The 15,242-nt window shown below is 38.8% G+C and overlaps 1 protein-coding gene, 1 long non-coding RNA gene and 1 pseudogene across 2 annotated transcripts; all 3 read right to left on the bottom strand.

The window, feature by feature from the left end:
• Nucleotides 1-371: 371 nt before the first annotated feature.
• On the bottom strand, nt 372-3,130 carry LOC120295762 (annotated as a pseudogene).
• Nucleotides 3,131-7,895: 4,765 nt separating this feature from the next.
• LOC120295761 lies at nt 7,896-8,255 on the bottom strand. Its single transcript, XM_039317329.1, has one exon. It carries the CDS (start codon nt 8,253-8,255, stop codon nt 7,896-7,898), a length of 360 nt encoding a protein of 119 aa, XP_039173263.1.
• Nucleotides 8,256-11,676: 3,421 nt separating this feature from the next.
• Nucleotides 11,677-13,290, bottom strand: LOC120296408. The gene is made up of 4 exons (XR_005553362.1): nt 13,019-13,290; nt 12,197-12,282; nt 11,969-12,100; nt 11,677-11,867 (listed from the first exon to the last, which is right to left on the bottom strand). It is a non-coding gene; the product is annotated as an uncharacterized LOC120296408 (long non-coding RNA).
• Between the last annotated feature and the right edge of the window lie 1,952 nt (nt 13,291-15,242).

Genomic DNA, 15,242 nt, shown 5'->3' with positions numbered 1-15,242 from the left:
CCGGATAAGTCAAAGGTGATGGTCGTAGTTCCTGGCTAAACCTTGATGCCGCGGGGACATTCTCATGGGATCACGCATGTAACCAACACGAAAACATCACATATACTCCACGACCACTGAATTAAATGAGGCCTCGGGTTGCTACTCAAATCAACAGGCAATAGAAAGTTGCTTACAGGAAAGATAGGCGCATTTAAATACGTGTAGCTGCATTTTCAAACTCTTGCACCATATTTACAGATCAAGGTCTTATCCTTTTGCTACAAGAATAAGCAAAATTTCAAATGATTAAGATAACAATGTTGTCAGTTTGAGGGATAAATAACCAAACCTGAAAGGAAGTTGCTAGCCTGAAGACAGAAAAACTCACTTATGATGCACTAGTTAAGTGCAGTAGCACAATGAAACAGACCTGGAAAAGGTGGCAACAGAAGTGCAATGAACAGGGCAAGTTAGTCATTACAGTTTCCTATAAATTCTCCTTTCCTGTTCCAGGGGTGAGGTGCAAAAGACTTCCCGAGCATGCTTCTCTTCTCATTTACTCTGCCTTCTTCACATGGATATTCTGCAAAGTAATCCAAAAATGTTTTGCAGCCTAGTGAATCAACTCCGTCGAATAGGAAGCTCTGGACTTCATTCTATGTTTCATGACAAGAGATAAGTAACTGCAATTCTATTATGCAATGGGGATGTAGATGTACGAATAGCTGTAAATAACATTTCTATCTTTGCATGTGTCCCCCCAAATAACCTTTTCAAAACTTCATAACCCGGATCCTGGACTCAAAAGCCAAATAAGTTATAGATTGAAAAGGAATCAAAGAAACATAAGAGCAACAGCATAATGTTAGATGTACCTATAACACATTGCTTAATACTTTAGACCATCGGTAGTAGCACTGGTCTCTGCATGTCCATGTAATAAATAAACTTCGCAAGTAGGCTGTAGATGAAGATAGGGGAGGAGATGAGTGACCAGGTGATTAACCTTTTCTGCTCTCGAAGTCAGATACCAATGCTGCGCTTCACGGTTGGCTATAATTTGAGATGCATCAGTCTCCCTTATTCCTAGGTCCATCAAAACAAGCCAAGCCTGAAAAGAAACAATGCAATCCCTTGAAGAGACAACTTATTGACCAAGGTACCTTGAGATAATCCACGAATGCAGGGTATCAAACCGCATGCATGTGTTGACTAGACTTAAACCTGGTCCATATGACTATTGGTGAGAAGAATCTCAATGATTCGCCCGTTAAATTTCCACCCCATGGTAAAAGCGGCATGAAGTGGTGTTTAGCTGAAACGTCCAAAAAGGACAGGAAAAAATCTAAAAACTCTTTGAATGTTACTATAAAACTCAACAAACAATTGACATCAGCATACTTGAGACCTAAAGACATCAGGCCTTCGTAGCACTTATCTTTGTATTCTTTGTGCTTGACAACGTCATATAGAAGGTTAAGGTCCCTGCAAACAATATATCAGGGCAGATCAGGAAGCCTTATATACAGAAATCAAAGTTAATATAGGATTTAAGGGCGATGGGCAGCATTCAGCACCAAGGAGCATTGCATATCTCAAGCCAAGAAAGATATCATTTATTATTTTTTTTTCTATATTCAACTATTATAAAAGAAAATTGAAATGCATCACTCCTGTTTTGAGAAATTTAACATTGTTGAAATACTTATTGCACATCTTAACAACAAAACTATACACTCCAAGATTCTAACTGCTCATCAATGAGCATTACATATCTCAAGCCATATCTCAAGCCGGAAGTTCACTATTGCACATCTAGCTTGACAAACACTGTCCAGTATACTACGCCATGCCAGTAGGTACTAGATAGTTAGACGTCAAATGAGTGACTGTTCAAAGCTTCTGCAAAAGTCAGCTCGTGACACTCAAGCAGAACAGCTACACCGCAACCCATTTCAACTGTTCAACCCTTTCTTTTATCAGAAAGGTGCTAGCAGGTAATTTCAGCAGAAAAGCACGCATGGCCACTTATTGGCTTGCTACACATGGATATCACATGCACATTCACATGCAAATTTGCTCGAGACATACAGTTGACCATAGAGCACATGCAAAGTTGCTGAGCACATATAGTTGACCATAGAGCAAGCAACTGCTGTCATTTTCATCAACTCGCGTTGTTTCTTACAACAAGGAATAAGTTAAAAAACAAGAACAAAGAGTTGTGGTTACAGAACAACTATAATTGTCTCGGCAGCAGTGAAAAAGTTGGCACAGAATATAGGCAGTTCATATTCTGGTTCTGGAAACACAGCAAAATGCAAAACCTGCATAGAGTATCTTCAGAAGAACAAAATGAGGCAGCTAAACATCATAGCAAAATAATGTGTTAAAGTAAACTTACTTGAACAACCAATTCCTCCATCAGCACAAGTGGCAAATCTAATTAGAGGAAAAGCTTTACACGGAAAATACTATCTTCCAAAAACATGAAAGTTTCCATCGGCGAAAAGTCAGAGGATCAATTTATTCTACACTTAATTCAAAAACTATCAAATTCGTACACCCATATGGCACCAACATACCTAAAGTTCTAACAGCAAAAGAAGTGAAGCCATAGTACCGATTAAGCACAACCGTCTTCGCTCTTGAGGAAATTTCCTCTGACCAACATGGTCAACTTACAGGGGCTTTTTTTGCAGATACAGGCTGGAACTAGCAGCTAGTTTTGCTTAAAAACCATAAATTTAAGCTGTCTCTAGATTCTGTAGACTGATTCCTCATAATTTATTTGCTTTTGCTGTAACTTCTGTTTGGAGAAGCTTAGAGAAACTAAATATCGAGTGGCAAAGATATTTGACGATCATAACTGCAGTCCCTTGCTCCCTTGAATAATTAAATTTCGAAGCAACCTTATTTTCGGCACTTCATACGACAACGACTCGATCTCTGTTTTATTATCCAGTGCCTTCATGGAGCCGAACCTTTCCTGAGGACACGAAGAAGGACAAGCCTTGATTAACCAACCAAACGGCAAATAAAACGGCCACACCTGCAAAGGAGAAGGAGCCACGCGAGTGTGGAGCCAGAGCGAATATTGTTGTAAGATGAATGTGTCACATAAGTATATCTTCACTAGCCTATACATCCTCTTCTTGCTGGTCAACTAGTCCCAATCCATCTCCCCCATTCTCTCCTTCTCCTTCATTGAACATCCGCAATAAAAAAAAGCCCGATAGCTATCATCCATTCCAAATGGCTCTTCATCTCTTTTATTGAACATCATCAACAAGAATGCCTGGTAGCTATCATCTATTCCAAATGGCTCTTCACATGACAACAAAAGTTGCTCAAAGTCTATGGCAGCTGATATATGGAAAATCAAAGTCAAGATAACAAATTAGTATGGACATAGGATATGGATAATTGTACATAATACACATGAAAATAAATGAACAGATAGTTTTAAGAATTGACATTTCTCAAATAAAGCTATTCAAGGTAAGATCAAGCAAGATTAAAACGAAAGGATGAGCACAGCGCCCCAAAACTAAATGTAGATCTTGCAAACAAAAGAAGTCTCTGTTTTCAAGAATCGACACTTGTCAAATAAAGCTATTGAAGGTAAAATGGCTTTACAGTTCCCTTTTGTAAAGAAAATCCTCCCTGGCTAAGCATGACTAGTGCCTTGGAAGGGACGACATCTCAAATCCCGAATTGGTGAATGCATGTGAAGTTCATTTCTTGTCTGAATGTTTGGTGCGGCTTCTCTCCTCTTAAATCTAGGTTTCTTCTCTCTTCTCCATCACCAATGATCAGAACATTGCAACGATTCTTGACATTTAGAGTATTGATTTTGGATTTATTGCATAGCGATGCTATTACGACAGTGAAAATCTTATTGCTTTTCACTCATTATGAGTAGTTGTAACGACATTATGACATGAACATGCTGCCAAAGAGTCAAGGTAAATAAACAGGAGTACTGACACAATCAATCTTGGAAGAGATGCTTAGATATAATAAAAAGTCTACACATCCCATAGAAAGATTGACAGCCTCTTTGGATAGCCTCTTCTAAGATGATAAGCTAATGATAATGACCATGAAATAATGCAAAATTCATCAAGCCAGGTTCCATCGCCCCTCTTCCCCCAAAAATCTTTTATTCTCTTGTCTTATCCTACTTTTCGTCATTCTCTCACTTACCTACCAATCCTTTAATCATTCGTAAGCAAACGTAACTAAGCCCCCTTAAAACCAAGAATAGAAAAGCCCAACCATCGCCTGGAACAAATACAAGAATCCCATCAAAATTCCAACACTTTTATCTTCCGAGCCAACTCCGCTGCCTCCGGTGTCTTCTCCGACCCCGCGCCTACTCGAATTCCCATGCCCTATTCGTCCACCAGCAGTTTAGCTTAAACGAACTGCTCTGCGCCCTTCGGCCACGTCGGCATAACCATCCCAATTCTGAGCCCCTCCAACGTCATGTTCCACCCGCGATGAGTTAGGAACGCGGGGCCCAACCCTTGTTCACGAGGCCTCTCCCGGTTTGTGAAATCCCTTTGGCTGAACGTCCCCTCTCTCTTTTAAAGAACACCGCAGGCGCGCATGGCTGTTGCCATCGCTAGTTTGCCGTGGCTGGCTGATCCCCCGACCCTAGGATTGTGCCGCGGTCTACTCTGCCTCTGTTCCTACTAATTTGCTTCTGTACGTCACTGTGTTGCAAGAGGTCTGCGCGACGTGAGGGAAGAAGAAGACCAACGCACAGGCCGGGCTAGCCGAGAAAAGAAATAAGGGGCTGGGTCGACCAGGCTCGAATCCGGCTCTGTCTTTTCTATTTTTATTTTTTATTTTTTTTTATAACTGACTTTTTAAAAAAATTAATTAATCTATTTTTTATATTTACTATAAATTTTAGTTCTATTAATGCAAATGCTCCAAATGCCTATGTGCTATGCAATTTTAATGATTTGAATTGTTTTAGGAATTAAAAATTAATCCCAAAACTTTTATGCGATTAAACCCTAAAGTGATAGCTATAACTTATGCGCCAACAAACGATTATTTTTAACAAATAATTTTCAAATAATTCAATTTCTGCGAAACAAATGAACTATTAATAATTGTGTACAATATCATAACTAGTAGCTACACGTGTGATTTGTTTGTTTTGCATTATATATAGAGGTGTCAAAATGGGTCTTAAACTAATATATGACCCATTTAAATCATAAATGTATAATATATAGGTCATTTATATTTTTATGAGACTAGTTAAATGGGTTTAAAATTTGAAAATTTAAGATAAACGGGTCTTAAATGGGTGGGACTTAGAAGTTAGAACCCATTTCTAGTCCAAGCCTTGCACTCTCTCTTTCCCTCTTTAACTTTTTTAAAATATTTTTATAAAAACTGAAATTATAATTATTTTTATATTTCTTTTTTTCTTTCCTTTTTTTTTTTCTTTCTTCTTCCTCCTTAATCCTTCCTTAGTCGGTGGTTGGCACGGTGACAATCCGTGACTTGCTAGGTGAGGCTCAAGCTTGCCCGGCCTCGGATGAGCTTGAGGTCACCTATGATTGGTGAGGCTTGAGTCTCGCTGATTTAGCAAAGACTTGAGCTCACTAGCATTGAGTGAGCTCAAGCTTGCCAATTTGGTGAGGCGGAGGCCTCACCGACAACTGGTGAGGCTTGAGCGAGGCTTGAGCAAGACTTGAGCCTTGAGCTCGCTTATGGCTAGTTGTTGGTTGTTTGTGAGTGGTCGGCCAAAATGAAGAAAAGAAAAAAAGAAATAAAAAGTAAAAATTCAATTTAAAAAAAACTAAAAATTAGATTTTTAAAAAATAAAAATAATTTATATTTATATTTTTAAATAAAAATATTAAAAAGGAGTCAAGGAAAATTTATCATAATTTTCTTATTAAATGACAAAAAAATTCTAATTTATTTTCAAATTTCAGGCAAAAACCAAAAATATTGTAATTTTCCTAAAATATTATTCTTGGAAAATATTTAACAAACCTTCTTTTTTTTTAATAAAAAAAAATTGTCCACTAAATTTGTATTGCATGAAAGTGTTTTAGCAATACCTTTTTAAAAAAGAAAAAAATATCATAAAAAATAAGATTTCTTAGATTTAGTTAAATGGGTTGGGTTGGGTAGGGATGGGTTAGGTCAAAAAATTTACATTAGGATAAATGAATCATAAACGTGTTAAATAGATCGATTTGGGTTGGACCATTTGTAACCAACCCAAACCCAACCTGACTCGACCTACTTGACAGATCTAGTTATGTACAAAAGCAAGCATGCCACTGAGACTATTAGTCCTTATGGAACCATATCCCAAAAGATTTAAATCTCAATTATTCATCTAAAACTTTCGAAATTTCTACACGTGTGATATCATCACCCATAAAATTTAGTTAAGGGCATTTCAATAATTACTTTAGGTTAAAGGGAGCAAATAGTCAATTTCTAAGTCTCGAGAGTATTTTGGTTATTTTTTGAGCCTACGGCTAGTTTGGTAACTGTCATGAGATTGGCCTGAGGTGGTCCAAGCCGGCCTTGGCGAGGGACATAATACATTATTTCCTATGTTAAAGATAATTATGATATTTCTTTTTGCTTATCTAAATATCTCGAGATTGTACACATATTACATGTATACTGTATGTAAATTGTCGTTTGATTGTGCATAATCTTGATCGAGATATTATCTTAAAATGGTTATCAAACAAAACTTATAAATAAGAAGGTGTATATACATCAAAATATATACAAATTTCATATTTCTTTTTTCCATTATTATTATTATTAACTTGTTACAGATGTTCAACAATTTCTATAAGATATTTTCATGTACTAAAGATAATTATGATATTTCATATAAATTATTCGTGTCTTTTAAGATTGTATATATATTGCACATATATTGCCATTTGATTATGCATAATCTTAATTGACATATTATCGTAAAATATTTATCTAATAAAGTCTATAAATATAATGTATTCTTCATTAGTGTATACATCGAAATATATACAAATTTCATTTGCCATCCTTCTTCACGTGGACGTCGAGCTTTCTCGTTTCCTTGGTAAAGATCTCATCCATGGGCTTAGCACTTTCACAAGTGTTGGCCGAGCTCTTAGGAGATGGTGATAGCAACACGAGGATCATAAGGGAAAGGGAGAACACAAACTTGATCCCCACCGTCGAGATCGCGAAGATCGCCTTCTTGATTGAATCGAGTGGAAGGTGATTTATTTCGTAGGAGAAAATTTGGAGAGTTTTTGCCTTTGGATGGTGATGTTGCACGTATATTTAAAGACCAGTGTTAGATGAAGAAGCGGTTGGGGAATTCTTCGATGCAATTGATTTCAATTCAACAAAAAATCGCCTTTCCCCTGATTCGATCAAGAAGGTGATCTCCACAATGTCGATGGCTGGGATCAAGTCCGCCCTTGCCTTTTCCCTCGCAATTCTTGTGTTGTTGTCTCGATGTCCAAAGAGCTTGGCTAGCGCTTGTGAAAGTGCTGAGCCCCTTGATGAGATCTTTAGTCAGGAAACGAGAAAGCTCGATGTCCACATGAAGAAAGGTGGCGATGGGGTTGGCGGTGGGGGTGGCGATGGCCGTGGTGGCGGCACTAGTTACACTGTGGCATATCATCTATCTAATACCTGAAGGCACTAGTGGGCATAAGCCTAACAATGGGATTCAAAGTACCTCAACTATCGAACCTCACTTATCATCGCTTTTCTTGATCGTTTTTGTTCCTTTTGAATCCTCGGTCTACCGTTTGCTTCAACCCTAGTTTGCATGAAACACAACTGAGGAGATGATGAATTGAGGATTATGGTTCATGGCAATCAAACTAGGGTTGAAGCAAATGGTAGACCGAGGATTAGAGTAACAAAAATGACCGAGGCAAGTGATGATGGGCGGGTTTGATGGTTGAGGACCTTTGACTCCCATTACTAGGCTTATATCCACCGGCACCCATAGGAACTATATAGATGATACCGCCACCTGCATAACTAGCGCCACCACCACTGCCATTGCCATTGCCATCACCACCCCCACCGCCGCCCTTCTTCACGTAAATGTCTAGCTTTCTCATTTCCTGGCTAAAGGTCTCATCTACAGGTTCAATAGTTCCAAGAGTGCTAGCTGAGCTCTCAAGAGATGAAGACAGCAACAGGAGGATTGAGAGGGAAAGCACGAGCATGGACCTGATCCCTGCCATTGAAATCACGGAGATCATCTTCTTGATCGAATTGGGCGGAAGGTGATTTTTCTCATATCGGAGGGTTTTTGTCTTTGGATGGTGTGATGGTGCACGTATATTTAAAGACCAACATTATATGAGGAAGAAGCAGTTGGGGAATTCTTCGATGCAATTGACTTTAGTGGGACAAGCGTTAAACAAAATTCTCCAATGCATGTATATTTGGCGAGGGTTGGCGATCGAGGTCTAGGCACGTTGGCTACTAAAGAAATCCCTTCAATCACAACCTCATTTCCTAGTTCTCGCTCCCTCTCTCTCTCTCTCTCTCTCTCTCTCTCTCTCTCTCTCTCTCTCTCTCTCTCTCTCTCTTGAATTCTCTCCCCAGTCCCTAAACCTCCCAAAAATCACCGCTTTTAAGCTTGCCTAGCATGCATGCATGACCCCGCCATTGCCTGCTCGTCGTGCCAACCCGCCCCTGGCCGAACATCCTACTCGACAATCTCTATTGCTCTACCTGTCCTTTGCATCCTTCCTTTAGCAAGCGTGAGGGGAGAGAGGAAGAAAGGGGAAAGGAAGGAGACTAGGCCGGGGGAAGAAGGAAAATAGAGGAAGTAGGGCCAAGCCTAGGTGAAAAGAAAAAAAGGAGGAAATATGAAAAATTATGAATTATTGATAGCCTTTCATAGCCTTATACGATGGTGAGTACCTCACAAATGCCTTACGCTTGATGTCCACATCTCAATGCCTAATGATGGTTTCAGGATTCAAAATGATGAAGAAGTTGTTCACAAGAAAACCCAAGGATTTTTTTTTTTTTTTTTCAAATTAAGACCCCAAAACGCAACCTAACTATTCAACAAAAGCAAGCAAATCAAAACTTAGGAAAGCAATATAAAAGAATCACAATTAGTTGATCCAAGAAAGTAATGAAGAATGAGTAAAAAAGTATAGTACGGTAATGTAACACGATACGAGTTGGATAAATAATATGACATGGCTCTATTATCAAGCCCTAAGATAGCAACCCCATGAGCTATAATCAAATTGAATCCAATTATTGTCTAAAAAAGTAATCTATCAAAACTAAACTACAATCAAGTGCTCGCTGACATCTCCAAACTACATAAATGTCAATTAAGAGACAGTAAGTTAAATATAATACTAAGATCTAATTATCCAATCGAGACCTATTTTCTAAACATTTTCTATGTTTTAATTTTCCAAATTTTTAAATTTTTTGTATTACTAAAAATTGGGAGATTGGGCTGGGCTGTTGAGCCCATTCCGAATATGGTCCAATATGGTCCAACATGTTTTCACAAATCTGGGCAAAAAATACGATCGGGCTTTCCTACAAAGCCCCTTTTAGTTCTAAACCTTCAAAGCCCATTTTCTTCATTATTTCTTATTTCTTATTTCCTCTCTTATTATTTTTTTTTTTTGGAACAGTTCATTTTATTCTTAAACCGAGAACCAAGCTCACCATTCCTAGAGGTTTGTTTCTTATCAAGCCCACAAACTAAAGCTTTCAAATTATCAGCAAAATTGAACTCTCTAAAAGCAGTTCAAGTTCGAAAATTGAACTGAATTCCACTATTGAAACAATCATAAACATCTGGAATCCACTATTCCTATTTTTTTTATTCTCCTTCTGATATCTATTATCTATGCTCACTGTCTTCCTCTTAATAGACTGAGAATACAAAAAACCATAGCTAGATCAGAACACCAACAATCAAACTTCCCTTCACCAAAATATCAGCACGTTATTTCACCATCAATCACCAATTGTCTATCACGGGATCTCTATTATCAGGCGTTGCATTCGCCTATCAATATCAACCACCAATAGATGTCATCCCTGCTTCTCCTCCATCAATCACTACTGTGCACCATCGTCATTCACTTTTATTGAACAGCTCCAGTCATTGAACAACTCCTCTAAGATTGTTTTGTTCAAAGCTTAAGCAACTAGCAAAACTCGTTTATATCTAAATTTAGGCATATCCTTAACCCTCCCTGTTGCATTTCACATAAAACACAGCATGTACATTTAACGATGTCAAGCAAAGAATCAATGAAAGGAATTCAATGATAGAAGAAATTTGAATGCACTCTATATTGTTCGAAATGATATAAATCACGTATGGCACAATGGAGTCGTTCCCTGCACACGAAAAGTGTATAGGGTGCAGATGATACAGGTTCTTCATATTATTTTTGTTTTTTGTTATAAATGAAGCATAAGATTTAGATATTCATGCAGAGTGTTACTACTTCTGGGTAAGTTAACAGAGAACAAGGAGGAATAAGGGGTAAGTATGAGAATGGGAAAATTATCAAAAAAGTCTTATCTGTACTAAAATTGTGTTAATTCAATTAGTTTTTTTTTTTTTTTTTTTTTTTGTTGCTAATTTAAGCTTTAATTTTTTGCATTTGTGTTAGTTGTTTTTATTACTAGTTGTTCACATTCATAGCGACGAATCAAGGATATAGTTGAATGACACTCCTTGATGGATGAACGTCCTAAAAATAGGCTTGCCTCCACACTGTTTGTCACAGGCAATCACCAAGGAACCATCCAGCGCAGCGGGAATAGCAGAAGCCCAGAAGCCTGAGAGAGGAAAGAAAATGAAATGTTCAGATTTCAATTTCAACCACGACAACATAAGAAAACTTCACATATACTCAACGACCACTGAATTAAATGAGGCCTCGAGTTGCTACTCAAATCAATAGGCAATAGAAAGTTGCTTACAGGAAAGATAGGCGCATTTCAATACGTGTAGCTGCATTTTCAAACTCTTGCACCATATTTACAGATCAAGGTCTTATCCTGTTGCTACAAGAATAAGCAAATTTTCAAATGACTAAAATAACAATTTTGTAAATGTGAGGGATAAATAACCAAGCCTGAAAAGAAGTTGCTAGCCTGAAGAGAGAAAAACTCACTTATGATGCACTAGTTAAGTGCAGTAGCACAATGAAACAGACCTGGAAAAGGTGGCAACATAAGTGCAATGAACAGGGCAAGTTAGTCATTACAGTTTCCTATGAGTTCTCCTTTCCCGAGTATGCTTCTCTTCTAATTGACTCTTCCTTCTTGACATGGATATTCTGGAAAGTAATCCAAAAATGTTTTGCTGCCTAGTAAATCAACTCCGTCGAATAGGAAGCTCCGGACTTCATTCTATGTTTCATGACAAGAGATAAGTAACTGCAATTCTAATATGCAATGGGGATGTAGATGTACGAATAGCTGTAAATGACGTTTCTATCTTTGCATGTGTCTCCCCTAATAACCTTTTAAAAAATTCATATCCCGGATTCTCGACTCAAAAATCAAATAAGTTATAGATTGAAAAGGAATCAAAGAAACATAAGAGCAACGGCATAATTTTAGATGCACCTATAACAACACTTCGCTTAATACTTTAGACCATCGGTGGTAGCACTGGTCCCTGCATGTGCATGTAATAAATAAACTTCGCAAGCAGGCTGTAGATGAATATAGGGGAGGAGATGAGTGACCAGGTGATTAACCTTTTCTGCTCTCAAAGTCAGATACCGATGCTGCGCTTCACGGTTGGCTATAATTTGAGATGCATCAGTCTCCCTTATTCCTAGGTCCATCAAAACAAGCCAAGCCTGAGAAGAAATCAAAGGTCAGAGGAAATTAAATAGAGAAATATTCTAGCCCAAAAGAAACAATGCAATCCCTTGAAGAGACAATTTACTGAGCGACGTACCTTGAGATAATCCACGAATGCAGGGTATCAAACGTCATGCATGTGTTGACTAGACTTAAGCCTGGTCCATATGACTATTGGTGAGAAGAATCTCAACGATTCGCCCGTTAAATTTCCACCCCATGGTAAAAGCTGCATAAAGTGGTGTTCAGCTGAAACGTCCAAAAAGGACAGGAAAAAAACTAAAAACTCTTTGAATGTTACTATATAACACAACAAACAACTGACCTCAGCATACTTGAGACATCAGGCCTTCGTAGCACTTATCTTTGTATTCTTTGTGCTTGACGACGTCATCTAGAGGGTCAAGGTCCCTGCAAACAATATATCAGGGCAGATCAGGAAGCCTTATGTACAGCAATCAAAGTTAATATAGGATTTAAGGGCGATGGGTAGCATTCAGCACCTGCTGACCCTGACTTGACGATAATTCTTTACACCAACCAAGAAGGATATCATTTATTATTTTCTTTCTATATTCAACTATTATAAAAGAAAATTGAAATACATCACTCCTGTTTTGAGAAATTTAACATTGTTGAAATACTTATTGCACATCTTAACAACAAAACTATACACTCCAACAAGATGCTAAGCTCATCAAGGAGCATTACATATCTCAAGCCATATCTCAAGCCGGAAGTTCACTATTGCACATCTAGCTTGACAAACACTGTCCAGCATACTACGCCATGCCAGTAGGTACTAGATAGTTAGACGTCAAATGTGTGACTGCTCAAAGCTCAGGCAGAACAGCTACACCGCAACCCATTTCAACTGTTCAACACTTTCTTTTATCAGAAAGGTGCTAGCAGGTAATTTCAGCAGAAAAACACGCATGACTACTAAGTGGCTTGCTACACATGGATATCACATGCACATGCACATGCACATTTGCTCGAGACATACAGTTGACCATAGAGCACATGCAAAGTTGCTGAGCACATATAGTTGACCATAGAGCAAGCAACTGCTGTCACTTTCATCAACTCACGTTGTTTCTCACGACAAGGAATAAGTTAAAAAACAAGAACAAAGAATTATTCTTACAGAACAACTATAATTGTCTCGGCAGCAGTGAAAAAGTTGGCACAGAATATAGGCAGATCGTATTCTGGTTCTGGAAACATAGCAAAATGCAAAACCTGCATAGAGTATCTTCAGAAGAACAAAATGAGGCCGCTAAACATCATAGCAAAATAATGTGTTCAAGTAAACTTACTTGAACAACCAATTCCTCCATCAGCACAAGTGGCAAATCTAATTAGAGGAAAAGCTTTACACGGAAAATACTATCTTCCAAAAACATGAAAGTTTCCATCGGCGAAAAGTCGGATCAATTAATTCTACACTTAATTCAAAAACTATTGAATCCGTACACCCATATGGCACCAAAATTCCTAAAGTTCTAATAACAAAAGAAGGAAGCCATGGTACGATTAAGCACAACCGTCCTCTCTCTCGAAAAAATTTCCTCTGACCATCATGTGCAACTTACAGGGGCTTTTCTGGAGCTACAGAGACTGGAACTACAAGCTACTTTTGCTTAAAAACCATAAATTTAAGCTGTCTGTCTAGATTCTGTAGACTGATTCCTCATAATTTATGTATCAAGTGGCAATGATGTTAGACAATCATAACTGCGGTCCCTTGCTCCCTTGAATGCTCAAACTCTGAAGCAACCTTATTTTCGGCACTTCACATGACAACAACTCGATCTCTGTTTTATCATCCAGTGGCTTCATGGACACGAAGAAGGACAAGCCTTGATTAACCAAACAAACGGCAAATAGAGCAGACGCCCAGAGAGAAAACCAAAAACCCGGCGACAGACATTCACAGTCAAGCATCTCTCTCTCTCTCTCTCTCTCTCTCTCTCACGCACGCACGCACTCACGCACATACTGAGCAGCATAGTCAGAACTTGAAACGGCGGATAGAAAACAAAACAGTGGAATGCAACGACTACGTCTGGAATGCCGACACAAGAAGGTCCGGAATGCAACGCGCGACGAGAGGATCGAACTTGAGTTCACCAGCAAACAGCCGCGATGCCAATTTGAACTCCAATTGAGCACGAAGCCCAGTCGTGAAACAATCGCATAACCAGCAAAAGAGAAAGGCGAAAAGCCGAAAACGACCCACCTGCAGAAGAGAAGGAGCCATGCGAGTGTGAAGCGCGGTCTCGTCCAGAGCGAATTGGACGAACTGCCGGTGCGCCAGAGCATAGACGCGAACGGACGGCCGCCACGCTTCCTCGCGTGCTGTGCGGAAAGAGAGATGCTATTCTGTTGGAAATATGATTTGATATCTTAACAGATACGGATCCTCAGTATCAATAATTGGTTCGATAATTGACTTGGTAAAATAGTGGGGTGGCCAAAACGGTTAGCAAGAGACACGATCGAAGGAAAAGACCAATTATCCGGACACGCGATGCTTTTGAAAACGACATGAGCATTCGAAAAATCAACCTTGAAAACAGATCGAGGTTTTCTCCGTATGGGAAGGGCAAAACAAGGAATACGCCGTGCCATGTGACTTTGCTTGCGTCGCTTGACGATGCAGCGACGCGGCGGGTCCACCCCATGCCCCGCAAGAAGGCCGTCGCACGAGAAATAGAGATGGATGTGAGTTGCGTCGTTGCCTAAAGATCATGTTCCCACTTATCGTCTTGCCTCTGCCTGCAGAAACAAGGCAGCAATTCAATCTGCACATGTTCCATCCAATAAATTAATAGACAACCAAGCAGCACACTCTGTCGAACGAGAAACCAGGTCAAATGATGCCCAAAAGAACTCTCACCCCCACATTCCAAGAAACAATTTTAGCTTCATCGGTTCATTGATCTTTGCTTACTTTTTTTTATTTTTTTTCCGGCCATCCACTTTACTCATGTGAATATAATTAATGGCCGATATCTTTTTGTACGACGAGAAGAGTCAAGTACAATCCTGATACATGGAGTATCTTAATCAAGTTGAACAAAAGCTAAATCATTATTACTGAGTGCTTAATAAAGTACTAGTGACAATTTTTTTTGTTGGTTGGTTTAATAATAAGGTTAGTTTAAATTTAGACTACAATCCTTATTCTAACATGTCGGCACCCGCACACCCCATATCCCTCATTCGTAGTTAACTATTTTCCCCCCCACAAACTAGGGAATATGAGAGGCGAAGGTTGCTACATATTGAATGGATTTATGAATTTAGTGCACCAAAGCATTTCTTCTTTGCTTTTTTTTGCACTTGTCACTAAATAGCACATCATT

Source organism: Eucalyptus grandis, chromosome 7 (genome assembly GCF_016545825.1).
Source record: "Eucalyptus grandis isolate ANBG69807.140 chromosome 7, ASM1654582v1, whole genome shotgun sequence".
NCBI classification, from domain to species: domain Eukaryota; kingdom Viridiplantae; phylum Streptophyta; class Magnoliopsida; order Myrtales; family Myrtaceae; genus Eucalyptus; species Eucalyptus grandis.
This window is presented reverse-complemented; position numbering and strand designations above follow the sequence as displayed.

Coding starts and splice junctions, on each gene's coding strand:
- LOC120295761 (XM_039317329.1), bottom strand. CDS start 8,255: ATGATCTCCGTGATTTCAATGGCAGGGATCAGGTCCATGCTCGTGCTT.